We start from the raw sequence: 16,360 nt of genomic DNA on the forward strand, positions 1-16,360 counted from the left end.
AGAAAGTAACAATACTTTCCAGATAAGCAAATAGCCAAGTAAAGCGTTCTGCTACCTGCTTCCACCCTACAAGTCCTCATAGAAGCTGTTGAAGTGCATGTGCTAAGGCTTTGGCAATGAGGAATTAGTACTCGAATTATTGACACTCACTCCCACGTCTATAGTGTTCAAGGTCTGGAGGGGAGGGGGAAGGAGAGAGGGGGTGCTTCCGTGCGAAAACTACAATCAGATTATGAGGCTTGCCATAGTGTGGGACTCCAGATTAATTTTGACCACCTGGGGTTCTTGTAACGTGCACCTAAATCTGAGTACATAGGTGTTTGTGCATTTTGTCCCCATCGAAATGCGGCTGCCAGTGGCCGGGATTTGATCTCGTAACCTCGTGCACTTAGCAGCGCAACACCAAAGCCATTGAAAGCTCATTCACACAACTAAGCCAACACCACACAGATTTCGGTCTGTCAACTCTTGGCAACAGTTGTTTCCTTCGTGTCGGTGCCTCTGTCACACTGTACCGATGCCGAGCTTTCTGCCAACCATCGGCAGATTGTTGGCGTCGGTAGTGTGTGACAGAGGCACCAACACATGAAAAAATGCTGTCGTCGAAAGTCGACAGGCAGAAATCTGTGTCGTGCTGCCCTGGCGTGAATGAGCCTTAAAGAATCGCACCGGATTTTCAAATCAACGATTGTTTCATTAAAGTTTTGAGGGTGCTGACAATGTGAGGTCATTAAGGCTGCTTTATTTTGTCATTGACAAAAACAGGCAAAGTATGAAACTCACAATTGGCGTTGAGACCATTTGCGATCGTGCACTTTGACACACATTTCCTGCAGAAGCTGCTTGCACATGAGGTAGTGGGGCTCCAACCGCTGTAAAAACATCACCACCTAAAACAAATGGCAAGTTCACATGAGTGGGCCGAGTACTACAAAATAAGCAAAATGCTAACTGTTACCACATTACTTGCACAAACCACCTGTCACAAAGCCTTTATTCGTCTTGCCATGTTATCATCGCAGAAGAAGTTCACAACGGAGAAATGATGCTGCAATGTTTAAAAACACGCACCAACCAGCATGCACTTTGCAAGTGCTGACCAACTGAACCTTGGTTTGGCTAAGGTGTTACCTTAGCCTAGGCATTTAAGGGGGGAGGAGGGGATCAGAATTAACTTTTTTGTTTCTTGACAGAAAGGGCTGAAATTTGGCACATACACTGCACATTGCAATAAAGAGACAATTCTAAAATTTCATTAGGATATCTTAATTAGTTTTTGTTTTATAAGAATTTATAAGTTCCTTGCTTGTGGAAAGCCTGGCACAGTAACGAAACATGATAGGGAGCTGGAAATGCTTTGCATGTTTGCCCAGATGTCTAATCTACATCAAGACAGTGTTCGATTTTTTTTTTTTATTGCGCTAATAATTTTTTGCTCAACATAACATGCACATGACTGTGCTTCACTGCATGGAGCCATGTAGTAATTGCGAAATAATTAAATAATGGAAAGATAAATACACATTTCAAGACTGTCTTTAAGTACAGAACAGCTTGTGGATCACAGCAAAACAAACTGGACCAAAATCGGTCTAGCCATTGTTGTGCTACGCTTTCCACAAGCGAGGTGATTGACAAAAAAAATGGAATTGAGAAAACTGGCTGCAAAGTTTTAAAAGCACTGCAAATTTATTAAAAGGCACCAGGGCTGTAATATTTTGAATCATTGCTGTCAGACTTCTTACACCTTTGCCTCTTTATTTGGTGGGCTTTGGATGCCTTCTTCAGGCGTTCTTTATCCTTTTCTTGTGCCGTTTGGAGTAGTGCATGACCACCATTTCACTGCCAGGCCGAGCCTGGTATCGCAGTGTACACCCACAGAACGCTGTTGGCATCTTGGGCACAGAGCTTTGGCGATCGAAGAGTTCATCGCGGAAACAGGCATAATAATGATCTCGCAGTCACAAGGGGCCTAAATTTGTTCTTGGCATTGCTGCTTCCGCTCAGTCGCGGACACTGCGCGAACGCTGCATGCCTGCGCTTCTGCAGTCACCGCTGACACAAAACGCGGCTCGAGGTGCGTCTGAATCATGCGACGATTCGTCTTGTGAGCCTCGAGTCACCATACAGTATGTAGCTCGTCGACGATTGGGGCTCACTCGCAGGCTGCGTGTCCCTGTCGCACGATGCATCGGAAACGCACACCGTCTCTGCCGGCGATGGAGACCTTCGACCCGCGTCGCCTCCAACAACGCGATCTCGGTTGCCGACTCGCGCGGCGGTACGCACAGGTGCGAGAGCCTCCGTTGGCACGTCTTCCGGTGGCTTATTATCAGTATCGATGTCACAGGGCGATTGTCGGCTTCGCTGCTGGAATAGCACGGTGCAAGATAACGCGGCACGTTATCCGCGTGTTCAGTCGGGTTCTCCGCTTTTCCCGCTGGCCGCCGTCTTTTTCTCGCCGTAGGAGGCTTGCGCTTCCGTTTTCCGAAGGCATGCTTCATTTAAAAGTTCTTTTCGAACGAGCGACGATCCATCACTGACCTGGGAGCTTTCATAAATCCGAATTCTGCGAGTGTCAAGCGAAGAACGACGCCGGCGTGGTTTTCAAAGCAGACAACTGCCGTCCGCTGTGGTTGCCAGCTTGCCCGCTGCTGCAGCAGCAACCAATGGCGAGATGCCCTTCAGTACGGCAACCAATCGGAGGCCCGCTTTCATCGCAGGGCCCTTGTGACCGCTTCTAGCAGACCCGCGCTTCTTTTGTGTTTGTGCGTTTGTTACAAGATGGCGACGACCGAAGAATTCAGAAACGGAATGGCGAAACTTCAAGCGTTCGAACGATACCAAGATGGCGGCGTTCGGTGGCGGGAAAGATGAGTTAGGGCTCCGCGAACTGCGGTGATTTTACGCGATTTAAAGCTGTTTTCTCGGCCTACGCACTGATAAATTATTTTTTTCGGGCACCTTTAGCGCGTTTTCAGTCAAACCATTTTGATACAATGTAGAATAGGCATTGCAGATACCGAAACGCGTCGTTGCCAAAAATCGATCTTTTTTGCGATTTTCGTGATTTGATCCCCGCGTCCCCCCTTAACAAACACGAATTTATAAAGTCAAACCTCGATACAGTCGAACCTCGATATATCGAACAGCGCGGTGATCGCAAAATAGTTCGATATAGCCAGAATTCGTTGTATAAAATCGTGCAGAAAACGCGTCAGAAACTAGTGCAAATCAATCAATGAACCAATCGTGGCGCAATAGATACTCACATGAAGCTTCAAACAAAGTATTTATTTAGTTCGCTGAAAGTACTGAAGCAGCGTAGCCTGCTTCATATTAGCAACCGCGTGCTTGACCACGGCGTCCTCAACATAGTCCAAACGGTCCACAAGAGACAGTCCAGTGCCTTCTATTGCGCCGCAGTAGCGGGGTACAACAGCCAAAGCAGCTACAGCCTCAGTTGCAGTCGGGAGCGGGGCAACATCAGCGCTTGCTGGATCAGCCTCGGCAGCGTCTTCGTTTAGCCGCTCAGCAGTCACTTCTGCCGCGATCTCCACGTCTGTTAACTCCGCCACTGTTTCGGTGCTGTCGTCACCGCCAACGAAGTCCGCAATGCACATGATGTGTGGCTCAGCACGGACAAAGCGCTCCAACTGGCTCCACGGCCGCCTCGATCACGCGTGCACGGCGGGGGCAAGCCTCGCCGTGCGCGCGTGATCGAGGCGGCCGTGCTGGCTCCAAGCCGCCGCGTGTGTACGCCGCTACGTTCAAATGGCGCCCTCGGCGCAACCGATGTGGGCAGCTGTCGTACGCAGCAGTCTGGAACGCCGATCGCGCCGCCGCTATCTTCGAGAGTGTTGCGGGAAAGCTCGCCTCCTGTCAACAGAGCGCACTTGGTCTGGGGCGGCGGAGTTCGATATATCCATTTTACATCCGGCCCCGTTCGAAATAAAGAATTAAAAATGCATGCGATTTTCCATGTGATATAGAAATTGTTCGATATACGCAATAATTCGATATATCCGTGTTCGATATATCGAGGTTTGACTGTATATCAAACACTGACATATTGAATTATTGCGTGTATCGACCACTTTCTATATCACCTGAAAAATTGAATGCATGTAAATTTGTTTATTTCGAACGGGGAAGTAAAATGGATATCTCGAACTCCGTCACCCCAGACCACGTATGCTCCATTGACAGGTGGTGAGCTTTCCCGCAACACCATCGAAGATGGCAGTTGCGCAATGAGCGTTCCCGACTGCTACGATCGCCCAGACGGCGCCATTTAACATAGTGGGTACGCATGTGGTGGCTTGGCTAGTTTGACAACGTCAACAACGCATTGCACAACGCTGGCATTGCATTTGTCGCACTGACTCCTCCTCGGTGCCGCACCCTGCGCCTGCCGCACCCTGCGCCTGCCGCACCCTGCGCCTGCCGCACCTCGCGAGGACTGGCGGTTTGCGTCCACAAAGACTCGCTACAGCGCACCCTCACTGGGCTCACTCAGACGTGTTGGCAGACGCCACTTAATACCTAGTTATTGACAGTGTTTCAAAATGCTTCGATTGGCGGACGTGGAGATCACGGCAGTAGTAGCAGCCAAACAAAGGCGCTGCCGAGGTTGGTCCCGCAAGCGCTAATGTTGGCCCGCTCTCGACTTCAACAGAGGCTCTAGCTGCTTTAGCCCTTCTACGCTACTACGGCGGCGCAATAGAAGGCGTCGGCCTATCGCTTGTGCATCGTTTAGACTATGCCAAGGACTTCCGTGTTTAAGCAAGCGGCTGCCAATAAGAAGCAGGCTACACTGCTACAGTACTTTCAGCCATATAAAATGCATTGTGTAAAGCTTCAAGTGCGTATTACCTGCACCACGATTGGGACGCGATCGGGGATCGTTTTTCAAGTGCACGTTCGGTTGCACCGTGCGCATTTGGACTAGGCCGCCCCGACTTCACGTGACGGACAAAGTCCGCGCTGCCTAGGCTAATTGTGAGCAGCGCAATCGACTGCACGTTCACAGCTGACTAAGACGGCGTAACCAAACGCACGCTCCGAACAACAATCTCCGATCGCGCCCTTGGTTCATAGATTGATTTGCGGAAGTTTTTGACGCTTTTTTACTTGATTTTATATATCGAATTCTGGCTATATTGAACTACTTCAAGATCACCGCACTGTTCAATTTACCAAGGTTCGACTGTATATGAATTTTCAGTAGCGCTTGTATAATAATTCACATTCAAGCCAGAAAATGTATTTGTGCAGCAATGACTGCAAGTGCCCACGCGGACATTGATCATTAAAAAATTCATAAATGCTAAGTGAGCAGCAACAGAGCCGTGGCAAGTTTCTGGCATTCTGCAAACAAGCGGACTGGGATGGTTTGCAAAGCTAAAAGCCACACTGAATCAAACAGCATCTGCCTGGTCACCCTGTTGCCGATGCAGGACAATCGGCCGTTAAAACAGCATATTTGTAATGGACCCACAGTCAGGCATGCTCCCGCGCAATTTGTAGTACGAAGCATAAGTGTACCAATGGCGGCACGGCACGTACTCGTACAGGCTGGTTTGCTTTCCGCGCTGCATCCATTTTTACCTTGTCCTAAATAAAAATGCGCTTAATAAAAAAGTAACCTGGCATGCGTGAAGTGCAGTGGCCGGGCGAGACAGGCTTTTAGAGATTAACCTTGCAATCAGTATATTAAAGATAGATCCGCAGCACATGCAACTTCTGCTTTTAACACAGGTTTGGAGAAAAATCTGTATTCCTGCTTTTTACCATCTCAACAAACTGCATGAATTGCGTAGTTCTTAAGATAAGCTTCAAATTTGCATATTTTATACAGCCATCTACAACGACATTACCTGTAACAAAGGATTCCTTATGTCCTGGCCAAATTCTATCTTTCATATGTATTGAGAGCGCGTCTACAGCGAAGCATAAGCCCAAACATTGACAAGGGGTACCAGTTTGTGTATAATGATGCAATAACAATATAATGGCAATAGTGTTAGTCAGCACAAAGAAAGCAACATTAGATACAGAGAACTAGTTGCCATGAACCTCGAATTACCGACTTTCTTTTTTTTTTTTTTTTTGTCCAGTTGAATCTGGACAATCCCCTGCCTTTGCAAAAGTCTACTGTTTTAGTGCAAAAATAGGCGAGTACTATGAACTTCAAAACTACAAACATTTCAAAATAACGACTGATAACTAATTTGTATCCAGAAATAATGCACACACTTGGCTTAAAAAGTTGTTAAAAACTTTCGAAAATGAGGTGCGTCACTATCCGCAGCAGATATTCCTGGACGGCTGTGTTTACAAATCTGCTCCAGCCCCATCACTCACAGTAATAGCGACCCACCGAAATAGAAACAGTTATCGGTACTGTTGGTACAGCAATGCAAACCACGCAATCGCAACATTACATCATTCACAATCACAACAATCTTGAAAGATTTACAAGAAAATACGCCATCGAAAGGGCGGGTTTGCTTAAAATGTCACCTAAACCCGAGATCGATAAGTCTGCAAATAACACTAGGAAAGCAATACAATTTGTGGATGCTTTGAGATTTCTGTAATGTCCAGCAATGATGTGCAGATCTGAGATATGCAAATACAATCACCCTGCAGCATCGCATTCACCTTACTGCAGAAAGAAGATGCATGGAACTGTGGCACGTAATCTTGCGGTGTCAATGACTGCTGGTGTGTTGCGCATATGTACAGTTGGGTACATATTCGTCCACTGAACAGACCCGAGGGCCTATACAACCTGCGGATGCACCAGGCAAAGATGACTTCACAGGATAGGAGTGGCTACAGTCATTTATGTGGAGTCCTCATCATCGGTAAAAACGCATTTATGGATGTACTGCTTTCAGATGTAGGCATTTTTTTATTCACTTTAGTTACGATTCAAGTGTTTTCAATGCAACATTTCAAAATAATGAATGAATTTTGGCAGCCCCATAAATTTCGCTACGTCGAGATTTCACAGTAGTCGCAAAAATATTCATGCTCCCGCTCGGTGCGGGTGCCAAGTATACCAAGCTGTGGGAGCTAGCCACGGAAACAGACACCAACAAACTCTGATCAACAAGTGGAGGCACACAGACCACAGACGAAACCTGCAGCTGCAGAGGGGCATTCAGACAAATCCGATTTGGAGTTCAAACAGCATAACCTTCATGAAGCACCTGCCAGCAATTCCCTTTTCAGTCGGCTGCAGTCGCACATATTGTTGGCCAAAGTGTGCAATAGATTATTAGCCACATGTTCAATGAGCATGTCTTGAACTCATGGTAAATAAGAATTTCCTTTTCCTGGGCGTGCTCCATCAACGCTCTTGCGAGCGGTACAAAGGGCCAGTGAAAACGTCTGAAAAATTGGACAGTTCGAAAATACAAATGCCTGCCTTTACTGCTTCCCTACCGGGCTGATATCACCACAGGCCCGTCCAAAATCGCCCTGAAAGCTTGCCAGTACACTTGTCAGGCTTATCAGTGTTCATACTGTTGCAAGAGACAGCAGGTGCACAAACATAATTAAAGAACACAGTAGAACCTTGCTCACACAATCTCTTCTCATACAATTTCCCCGACCAACGTTCACAATTCAAGATGCAAAAATTGATCCAACACAGTTATGGTGCTTTTTTACTGGTTAATATTCTCCCGGAACACACCTCTAGGCCCCAATGTCCAGTGTACAGCCAAATTGTAGTCGTATGACATTTTCCGACCACTATACCCCATGTAAATAAAAGGGACAGGGCGTGCACGGTTAAGAGCAGCGGGTGCCCGCAACAACAGCTTCTCGGCTGTACTTGCCTGCCCATGTTGCATGAAAATGCCGCCATGCAACATTTCCTATACTGGGACCATCAAATGTCCTCGTGGGTCTCGTCATTAAAGAACCGGCATTCTGCAACGCTTGACCCCTTCCTATGCTTTCCAGCTTCAAAGCCATCGGCAAGGATGACATAAACAGAGCCGGTGCCATTGCCGACAGCAGCGAATTTGTTCAATGGAGAACACCGCACTGAACAGCAGGAAGCTTGATAGTGAATGTGGAAGCAGCTAGGCCTAGCAATGTGGCAGTGGTGGCCATGGCTGCCAGTAGATGGGCATGTGACAGTGCTGGTTCAAGGCAGCAAGAGAAACATAACGATGGTGGGTGGCTTCGATTATTGCTGTTTTGGACCTGCAGTCATGGCAAGATAGTCTGGAAAATTGGATGAACGGTTTCAAGCGTCTGAAACTTCAGACATTCGTATACATTGCCTCGACGGGGTACGTGGTGGTGCTGTGAAGGAACTTGAATTATCGGGCATGTCCGAAAAATCGGGCATCTGAAATATCTGGCACCATTGAGCGACGGTAGAAAATTGGAAGGCGCAGAAAGCTTCACTGCTTATTAAAGCAAGGACACAGTCAAATCCACTAAGAACAAAATCATTCCGGAAAAAACAATTACATCAACAGTGTGTTACCTCTGTACTTGCCATGAAGTGCCATCTGTCCTTGCCAGAGGGTTGGCTCCCAAAAAGGGGTAAAGAACCCCCTTCTGGATATGCCAGAGGCAATATCATTATACGAGAGTTTAACTAAACTCTTAGCGACTCAGAAATACAAGTAGAGAATTTAAACTACTCATTAAATTCCAAGTTTAGGCTTATCTTTGGTTTTACATTTCGAGTTGCAAGAAAATATGAAGCAAACTTACAGCTTCAATACTCATGTGACGCACTTCAGCCACTTTGTCCACCAGCAGGTCGTTCACAATGGGGACTAGGTACTGATGAATATCCAATGGACAGTACAGTGCAGCTATCTCCTTCAACTGCCTGCACAAGAAATAAGAACAATAAGAACTGACCGTTGCCACAGAACAGACAATAATTGCACATAAACTTTTGCAAATGCTTGAGGTTGTGCAAACCAGGCTGATAAAATATGCTCAAAGATTCATTAGTGCCATTCAGAGGAGCATGAAAGAGTAAAGAGAATACAAAGAGATACAATGAAATCCAGTTAATTCCAACTCGCATAATACCGATTTTTGAAGTTGCTTCACAGCTACATGCATTTGTGAACAGGGAAATTTTTTAGCAGTTTGCAGGCACAAAGGCACGAAATGGTTAACATTCTCCATTCCTGGCTACCGTTGGCATCAGGCTATCACAAAAATTGACACCCAAGCACAAATTTGCAAATTTAACACTGTTGAACACAATGGCACACCGTTTTCCTTGCACAATTTTCCAGCACAGAGATTTCTGCAAATTTAAGCACAGAGCAATGGGCAGGAACCTTTACTTGCATTTGGCTCAGTTGTTGCTTAGCATGCTTCCCGCATTCTACCAGACATTTTGTTGACTGTCTAAAACTTCTTAAAAAATTTTTTTCAGAAGATTTTGCAAATTTACAAGCATGCTGTCCCACTAGTCAGGCAAGCACAGGGTTTCCGCTTGCACGCCTGGATGACTTGGCAATAGCAGCTGTTATAACAGTTTTCGGCATCGCTGACACATGCACAATTAACCCTGGCAAGCATTGCGTGTATATAGTAAGCGATCAACACAGCCATGTTTCCAGTGCCAAGATATATTCTTTTGCACATACTGGCCTTTACTTGCACAAAAAAAGTCTACACATTGCATTCCGTTTGAGTTTCCACACAAAATATTTCATTTGTACCTACATATGTGGATACAAGTCGCAGCCATTATGTGTCCAAAAAAATTATTTTAAGACCTCTGCTAGTGTGCATTCAAGTTCTTTGTGATACAGTAACTCCAGGATTGTATCGTAGCACTGTTTTGAAAGGAATTTTACCATTTAAAACTGCACTTTATCTCAACCACTTCATCGTCCTCTTGGTGTTTGGACATGGGCATTTCAAGTGGCTACACTGAATGCCATTAGCCTCAAATATGACTGGTACACTACCACATTTCCCAAATGCAATATTAGGAAAACGGAAAAGAAAATGAAGAAAGCTCTTAAGCGTATTTTAGGCTACCACAGCAAAATTTAAAGCATATAATGAACAGCAGTAAGAGACCATGCAGAAGTCACTGGCATTACAAAAAACACATCACTGAAATTTGCTACTGTTCGATTCGTGAAATATTCAGTTTGCTGCACTTGTGAAAAGTTAGTCAACAGTTAGTCAAAAGTCAGTCAATGATGTACAGTTGATTCTGGATATATCAAACCAGAAGGAGATTGAATTTGACATATATGCCTATCTGAAACATCCGTGCATTTCGGAGAAGTGGAGTCCGCATCACCATAGCCGCCATAATCATCAGCGGAAATCTTGCACGGATGACAGCAACACCAGAACGCTTCCTGCTTATTTGCGACACCTGTGTTCTTACGTTTACAGCCATGTGTAACACCACATGCCTTCATAAATGCGTAGTCGCCATCCACGATCGATTCGGTAGGCACCACAGTTTCAACCACAGCGGTTGCGGCAAACAGTTTTCTATCGGTACGCGCAATGGCAGCACGCTTCAGAACTGCGTAGTCACCACCACTGATCGCGTTGACAGCGGCTGCGGTTTCATGTGTAGTGGTTACGGCTAACAGTAGTTTCACTTTGACTTGGTGCACCATGTTCACATCCATGTTCGCAACCACGACTTCGTCCGCAGTTGTTGCAGTGAACAGTAGTTTTCGTTTTGATTCGGTGCGCGAGTCTGCAGAGTGCCTTCAGAACAGTGAGGTCACCGTCAATGATCACGTCGATAGTGGCCGCGGTTTCATCCGCAGCGGTTGCAGCTAGCAGTATCCTTTTTACTCTGTGCAAAGCTGCCGAGGATGAAGAGCACCAGGTACATCGCGATGGACAAACGATCTGTTGGCGACCAGCTCACTGGCGAAAAAAATTATCGTTATCTGCGCACAGTGGTGAAAAGCGTGTCTCAGGTGAAGGCGTGTGCCACGGCCGTGCTGAGAAGAAAGCCGCAAGACCTTTGCCGCTTCGAGAGTCAATGAAGAGAACTGCAGCTGCCGCACTACTTTTGTGCAAAATAGAAACAGTATTTCCTCATTCAGTCAGTAAATAAAAGCGAGTTCGCATTTATTGTTTTCCTGATATTCTCAATAATTCGACATTCGGTTAATTTTGACATTTTTTCCGGTCCCGTGAAATACGAATTGGCGAGGTTTTACTGTACACTGAAACCTCATTAAGGGGGGACGCGGCCCTTAAAGACCGAAAAATCGCGAAAAAGTAGATTTTTGAAAAACCATATATTTGGGTTGTATGTCTCATAAACTACCTGTTCCGTAATTATCAGCACCTAATTCAACCGTAAAGTACCAAAAATAACGCTACCTTTGAGGCCACCGCGGCCCAAAAAACACGCGCAAATGAGGAAATGAAGTCAAACTTCACGCGCCATTCCCGGCCCATGCGGCCTGCCCGCGCCATCTTGGTGTCGTTTTGACCGTGGATTCTTTGTCTCTATTTTGCCGCCTTGCAAAATGGCAACGTCGGCGCGGTTGAGGCGCCATTGGCGTTTCCCCGCGATGTGATGCGGAGCGCTGATTGGCCGGAGCAGCGCGTTCAAATCTCGCGGGCTAAAGCGCGCCTGCCATTGGCTGCTGCGCAGGCGGCGGCGGCTGCTCAAATCCCGCGGGCTAAAGCGCGCCTGCCATTGGCTGCTGCGCGGGCAGCAGCGGTTGCTCCCTTTGATGCCGCGCTCGCGTCGCTGTTGCCCCTTGCTCCATCCGCCTCAACATGAGTTTGCGCGCTGCTCATCGCCTTGCGCTATCTTTTAGATTATTTGCTCAGCTTTTTTTTTTTTCGCTAGTTCTTCGCTGCACGCGATGCCGGCAAAGCCCAAGACAGTGCAGATGTTCGGTGCATGGGAGCGCGATACGAGTCTTCTACGAGCATCGAACTTCCTATCTCCCGCAGCGAGTGCCGACTGCGTAGACGCTTTTCAGCGGCGGAACTGTGCTTTCGGCTGTCGCCAGTCGGAAATCCGACACACTGAGTGTGCCTGGAGCCGCAAAAGCTAATTAGAAGCTCCGCAGGAGCTTTCTAATAAAAAAAGCACATGGGTTCAACTTTAAGGCCCGTTTTCTCGGAATGGATTTTTTCGCTAGTAGTGGTGCTGGGGAAGGAGATATCTCAAGAACCGCTCTTCAGATTTGTATGCAGTTTTTTTTTTTTTTTTTTTTATTCTGTTCCTGAATGACTTTGCCAGGGGGTAACAGGCTTCTTTTTTTGAAAGCTGGTGCAGTTAATTTATAATAAGCAATTAATTTTTGATGAATGTGGTCATTACTGGCTACATCAAATTCAAAGTTCTTAAAATTTTTTGGAGGGGAAATTAAAGAAAAGGGCTCTTTAGCCCCCTGGGATATCTATCAAGGGATTATCACAGTGAATTTCAGCTTCCTACGATGTCCTGGCATTTCTCCAGGCTCTTCCTCAGGCATATACATGAATCATCTAGTTAGACTTCAATAACTCTGGAACTAATAAACATATCTTCATTAAACTCCGCAGTTCCCCATAGTTCGGTGGTGTGAACGTACCCTGAAAGTTACATCTGGATATCTTAAAAAATAAGGAAGTTCGGTCTCCAGGGTAGCCTCCCCCCTTAAACAGCAGTTGGCTGGAGATCTGAAGTATGTACTAAACGGTAGTACACCTTAACCGAAATGGCATCAGATCACCCACTTACCTGTCAAAAATGTAACTCAAAGAGTGCGATGAAGGGGCAAGAACATGCACTGTTTATTCACTCGGCGGCCTAGCAGCGTTGATAGCGACCTCAAACTTACTGAAGCTGCGAGCCAGCTGCGAGCCAGCGGCAAGCACTCGCATTGCAGATTCTTCGTTGGCATTGCATATTCTATGCACAGGTGCATAGCACTGCAGAAGTTGCGGGGTGCAGTTCTCGTCACAACGATTGCATTCACGAGGCTGACGTAATGCGCAGCTTCTGCCACTGTGACGCCTGAATCGGCCGTGCTGTTGCTTTCCATGTCATCCTCATTACTGTCGTTAGGAGACACTTTGGCGACAGAGGCAACCATGGCAAATAGTCGAACCTCATAGCAGACATATTTTCGCGGTATCGGCAGCACTGTCAAGCAACTTCTTCGAATTACAAATGCCACACACCGTTGTCAATGGCAGATCCCTGTCGGCTGCCGATACAGACTTCTTTGTGCCAGTTCGATGGCACAAATGATCGTCCAATTTTCTTCTATGGGAAACACCCGGTATTTCTCATCCGAACTTTGGCATGACGTGGGTCCTAGCTTGCACGACGCGACAACGCTCTCTGGCATGGTGCCAAAATCATCATGTTGACGCGGCTTCACGCGCAAACACACAGGGCACTTGGAGGCCACCGTTCTGATCTCCGAGGCTCATTGTGCTGCCGCGTTGCCCGATGGGAACAACAACGCACCGCTCTGAAACGTGTTAACCGGTACCATGGAAACGTGTATGGAAACGTGTTATGGAAACGTATGGAAACGTGTTAACCGGTACCAGAGTCCTTCAAAGCTTTTTTGGTCACGAAACTCTGCCGTAACGCTATGGGAGAGCTTGCTATGTTGCCGCAGCTGCCACGCGGCGGCGCTGGGAGCACGGTGGGGGCTAGACAAAAGCTGTGTGCAGCGTCCGCTGGTTCTTTATTCAATGGCTGAGCGCCCAAGTAGTCCGGCGGCATCGGCAGTCGGTTTTCCTCATTTCAAGAGATAATTTTTTTTATCTGTACTGCGTTGTCGCTTCTTTTGCAGAGGTACAAGCGAAGAGGTATTGTTATTTTTTTTGCCCAGAGACAGAAACTAGCTCAGTTTCCCATGAAATAGTCCTGTATTTTCTTGTGCTTAAGGCAATTTCGCTGCCTGCAACGCACGCACTTCTCCACATTGTCCAAGGACTGAGCAGCTGAGGCCGCAACCTTCCGTGCAGAAGAACCAGACTAGTGCAAGCGCACCAATCGCCTTGGAGGGTGTAGGCAAAGGACAGTCGTTTTCCTCATTGCGCCCACTTTCACTTGTGCTCGGCACGATGTCGGCAATGTAGTCTATTTCCGGGCCCTCTCGTGGTCGCGACAGCATCATCTGCACTCACAAATTCGTCGACCATTGATTCGTCAACAGCTTCCTGAAATTGACAGCTCTCTCCAAAGTTCAGCACCATTGGCAACGGCTTCGTCGCATTTATCAGAATTTGCAGTCATCACCGAGCATGCAGAAACCAGCATGTCTGAAGCAATTTCCAATGAACCACTTGTACACGGCCGTGCATATGCATTGGGTGCCACGGCACCGGGTCGAGAGTGTCCGCTTTAGCCCTAATCTCCCCCTTATTCTTCCAAGATCGTGCTGAGAGTGCTCCTCTGAATCTTGCACACTGCCGGGACATATGACTTCTCACCGTGTTCGACCTGACTTGATTTCGAGCTTCACGACGAAAGGCAAATTCTGCCACTTCATCACGGCAACACCGCGGGAGAAGGTCGACAAGGCGCAAACACGATGAACCAGAACAGCAGCAAGACAAGTCGCACTTGCACCACCTCTCGCTACGAGGACACAAGAGCCTCCAATTGGCTGTCTGAGCAAGCGCTGCGGGCAGGCCAGGATAATTTTTGCAGGGGGGTGTCGACGGCTCGCCCGAGGCAGCACTGTCATGGTAAGGAAAGCACATGGGAGAGCGGCTGGATGGAGCCGCGCCGCCGGGTTTCCTTGCTACGGCGAAGGAAAGCCAACTTCTGGGGGCACTTTTTCGCCACTTGATGTTTGATATATCGGGAGTCGCTGCTATTTTTGTTCGATGTAAGCATAATTTTTGCTATATATACTCGTAACTATGCTGCAGTCAGAAATTGTTCGATATATAGAATAATTAGATGTAAACAGGTTCAATATAGCTATGTACTTTTGCATGGGATACCCAAGAGGATGTAGCAACTGTTGAATATAGACAACAATTCAATATATCTGGGTTATATATCCGGGATCGGCTGTATTAGTTGCAACAAAATGGTCTGTCACACACTTTACCATGGCAAACAACTGCTCATATTCACAAAATTAAAACTACATACTTCAAACGGACTTGTGAACTCCAGGCGCAGTGGCAAAATGGCTTATACTACATGCAAAACAGCCTTGGTTTTACCATTTGGTGAAGCAAGGCAATAAGAACTATTATGAACTTCAGAGTACAAATAGAACTCAAAACCAACACACCGTGCAAGAGTGAAGCGAAAGCGCCAGTTGCGATGGTTATCCATGCAGAGGAAGTCAGCTAACAAAGGCAATGAGCGACGCTGGTCTCCTCTGCTCAAACCCCGTAAAAACGGTGCAAGCCGCTCCAAGAGGCCCACTCGCACCTCATCCACATCCCGTACAAAGCCCTCAAAGCTTGGCACCAGGTCCCGCGAAGCAATTTGAGGGCCCAGGATAGTGGCTAGCTCATGCAAGCAGGATGCCACAATGTGTCGCACCTTCCACTGTGCCAAAAAGAAAGATTCAAGATGAGCAATTGGTTCTGGGCAACAACATACAAGTTTATCACACCATACAGCAGAGTTTCCCCAACTTTCTGGCCTAACACAAACCTGCAAGCCTTCACACTGTGCCTAGAAACCCTTCGTACACCCTCTGCCCCATCCTCCAATGTACTTATGCACTGTCTCGCAATAAATGTAGGAAATGACTATGGAAGGCATACATCAATATATAAAAGAAAGCATAAACTACCAAAGGATACAATATAAAGAAGCATCCAGAACAACTATACAGAATCTGTGCACAACTGTGGTGTGCGTTTGCTCTTACACGTGTTTATATGTCTCCCATTAATGTTTACATTTGTGAGCACTTTACAAGCAATAATTATGTAAGTAACAACACTACCCTTCAAACCACAAAATGCAGAAACACGTTAGATTCAGTTTAATAAAACAACCTTTGAGCATGCAGGTGAGAACTTGCACAAACCTGTACATCAGACACTAAACAGCGGTAGGTCATTCGTAAACAAGGCCAATAATGGCGACCAAGAGTAAGTGCCACGGCAGGTAGGCTATGGGCACAGTGACGCCCTATTTCAGAGTCCAAATTTTGTGCCAAGGCAGGGTCGGTCATGGTCTGGTACCGCTCTAGCAAGAGCACAGGCACTATGTCCTAGAATGCAAGACACGGAAAACAATCTATAAATAACCACCTCATACGCGTTAGGATATTTTAATTTACACTTTTACTGAAAAATGGTTTGCTGTAAAGTGCACTACACCTTAAAGAGGCCATGAAACACTTTTATAACTTCGCATAAAATGGCCTCA

At 46.8% G+C, this 16,360-nt stretch overlaps 1 protein-coding gene across 9 annotated transcripts in view; it reads right to left on the reverse strand.

Annotated features, from left to right (window-relative positions):
- LOC126547350 (serine/threonine-protein phosphatase 4 regulatory subunit 1-like) overlaps positions 1–16,360 on the reverse strand; it is a 210,864-nt gene that overhangs the window by 16,634 nt on the left and 177,870 nt on the right. For all 9 annotated transcript variants that reach the window (XM_055062682.2, XM_055062686.2, XM_055062684.2 and 6 more), the window contains 4 exons: positions 16,017–16,202; positions 15,264–15,526; positions 8,749–8,869; positions 784–890 (listed from right to left, as the gene is read on the reverse strand). In XM_055062682.2, coding sequence (XP_054918657.2) covers positions 784–890; positions 8,749–8,869; positions 15,264–15,526; positions 16,017–16,202 — 677 coding nt within the window. The remainder of the gene's footprint in view (positions 1–783; positions 891–8,748; positions 8,870–15,263; positions 15,527–16,016; positions 16,203–16,360) is intronic.

Source organism: Dermacentor andersoni, chromosome 1, assembly GCF_023375885.2.
Source record: "Dermacentor andersoni chromosome 1, qqDerAnde1_hic_scaffold, whole genome shotgun sequence".
In the NCBI taxonomy this organism is placed as follows: Eukaryota; Metazoa; Arthropoda; class Arachnida; order Ixodida; family Ixodidae; genus Dermacentor; species Dermacentor andersoni.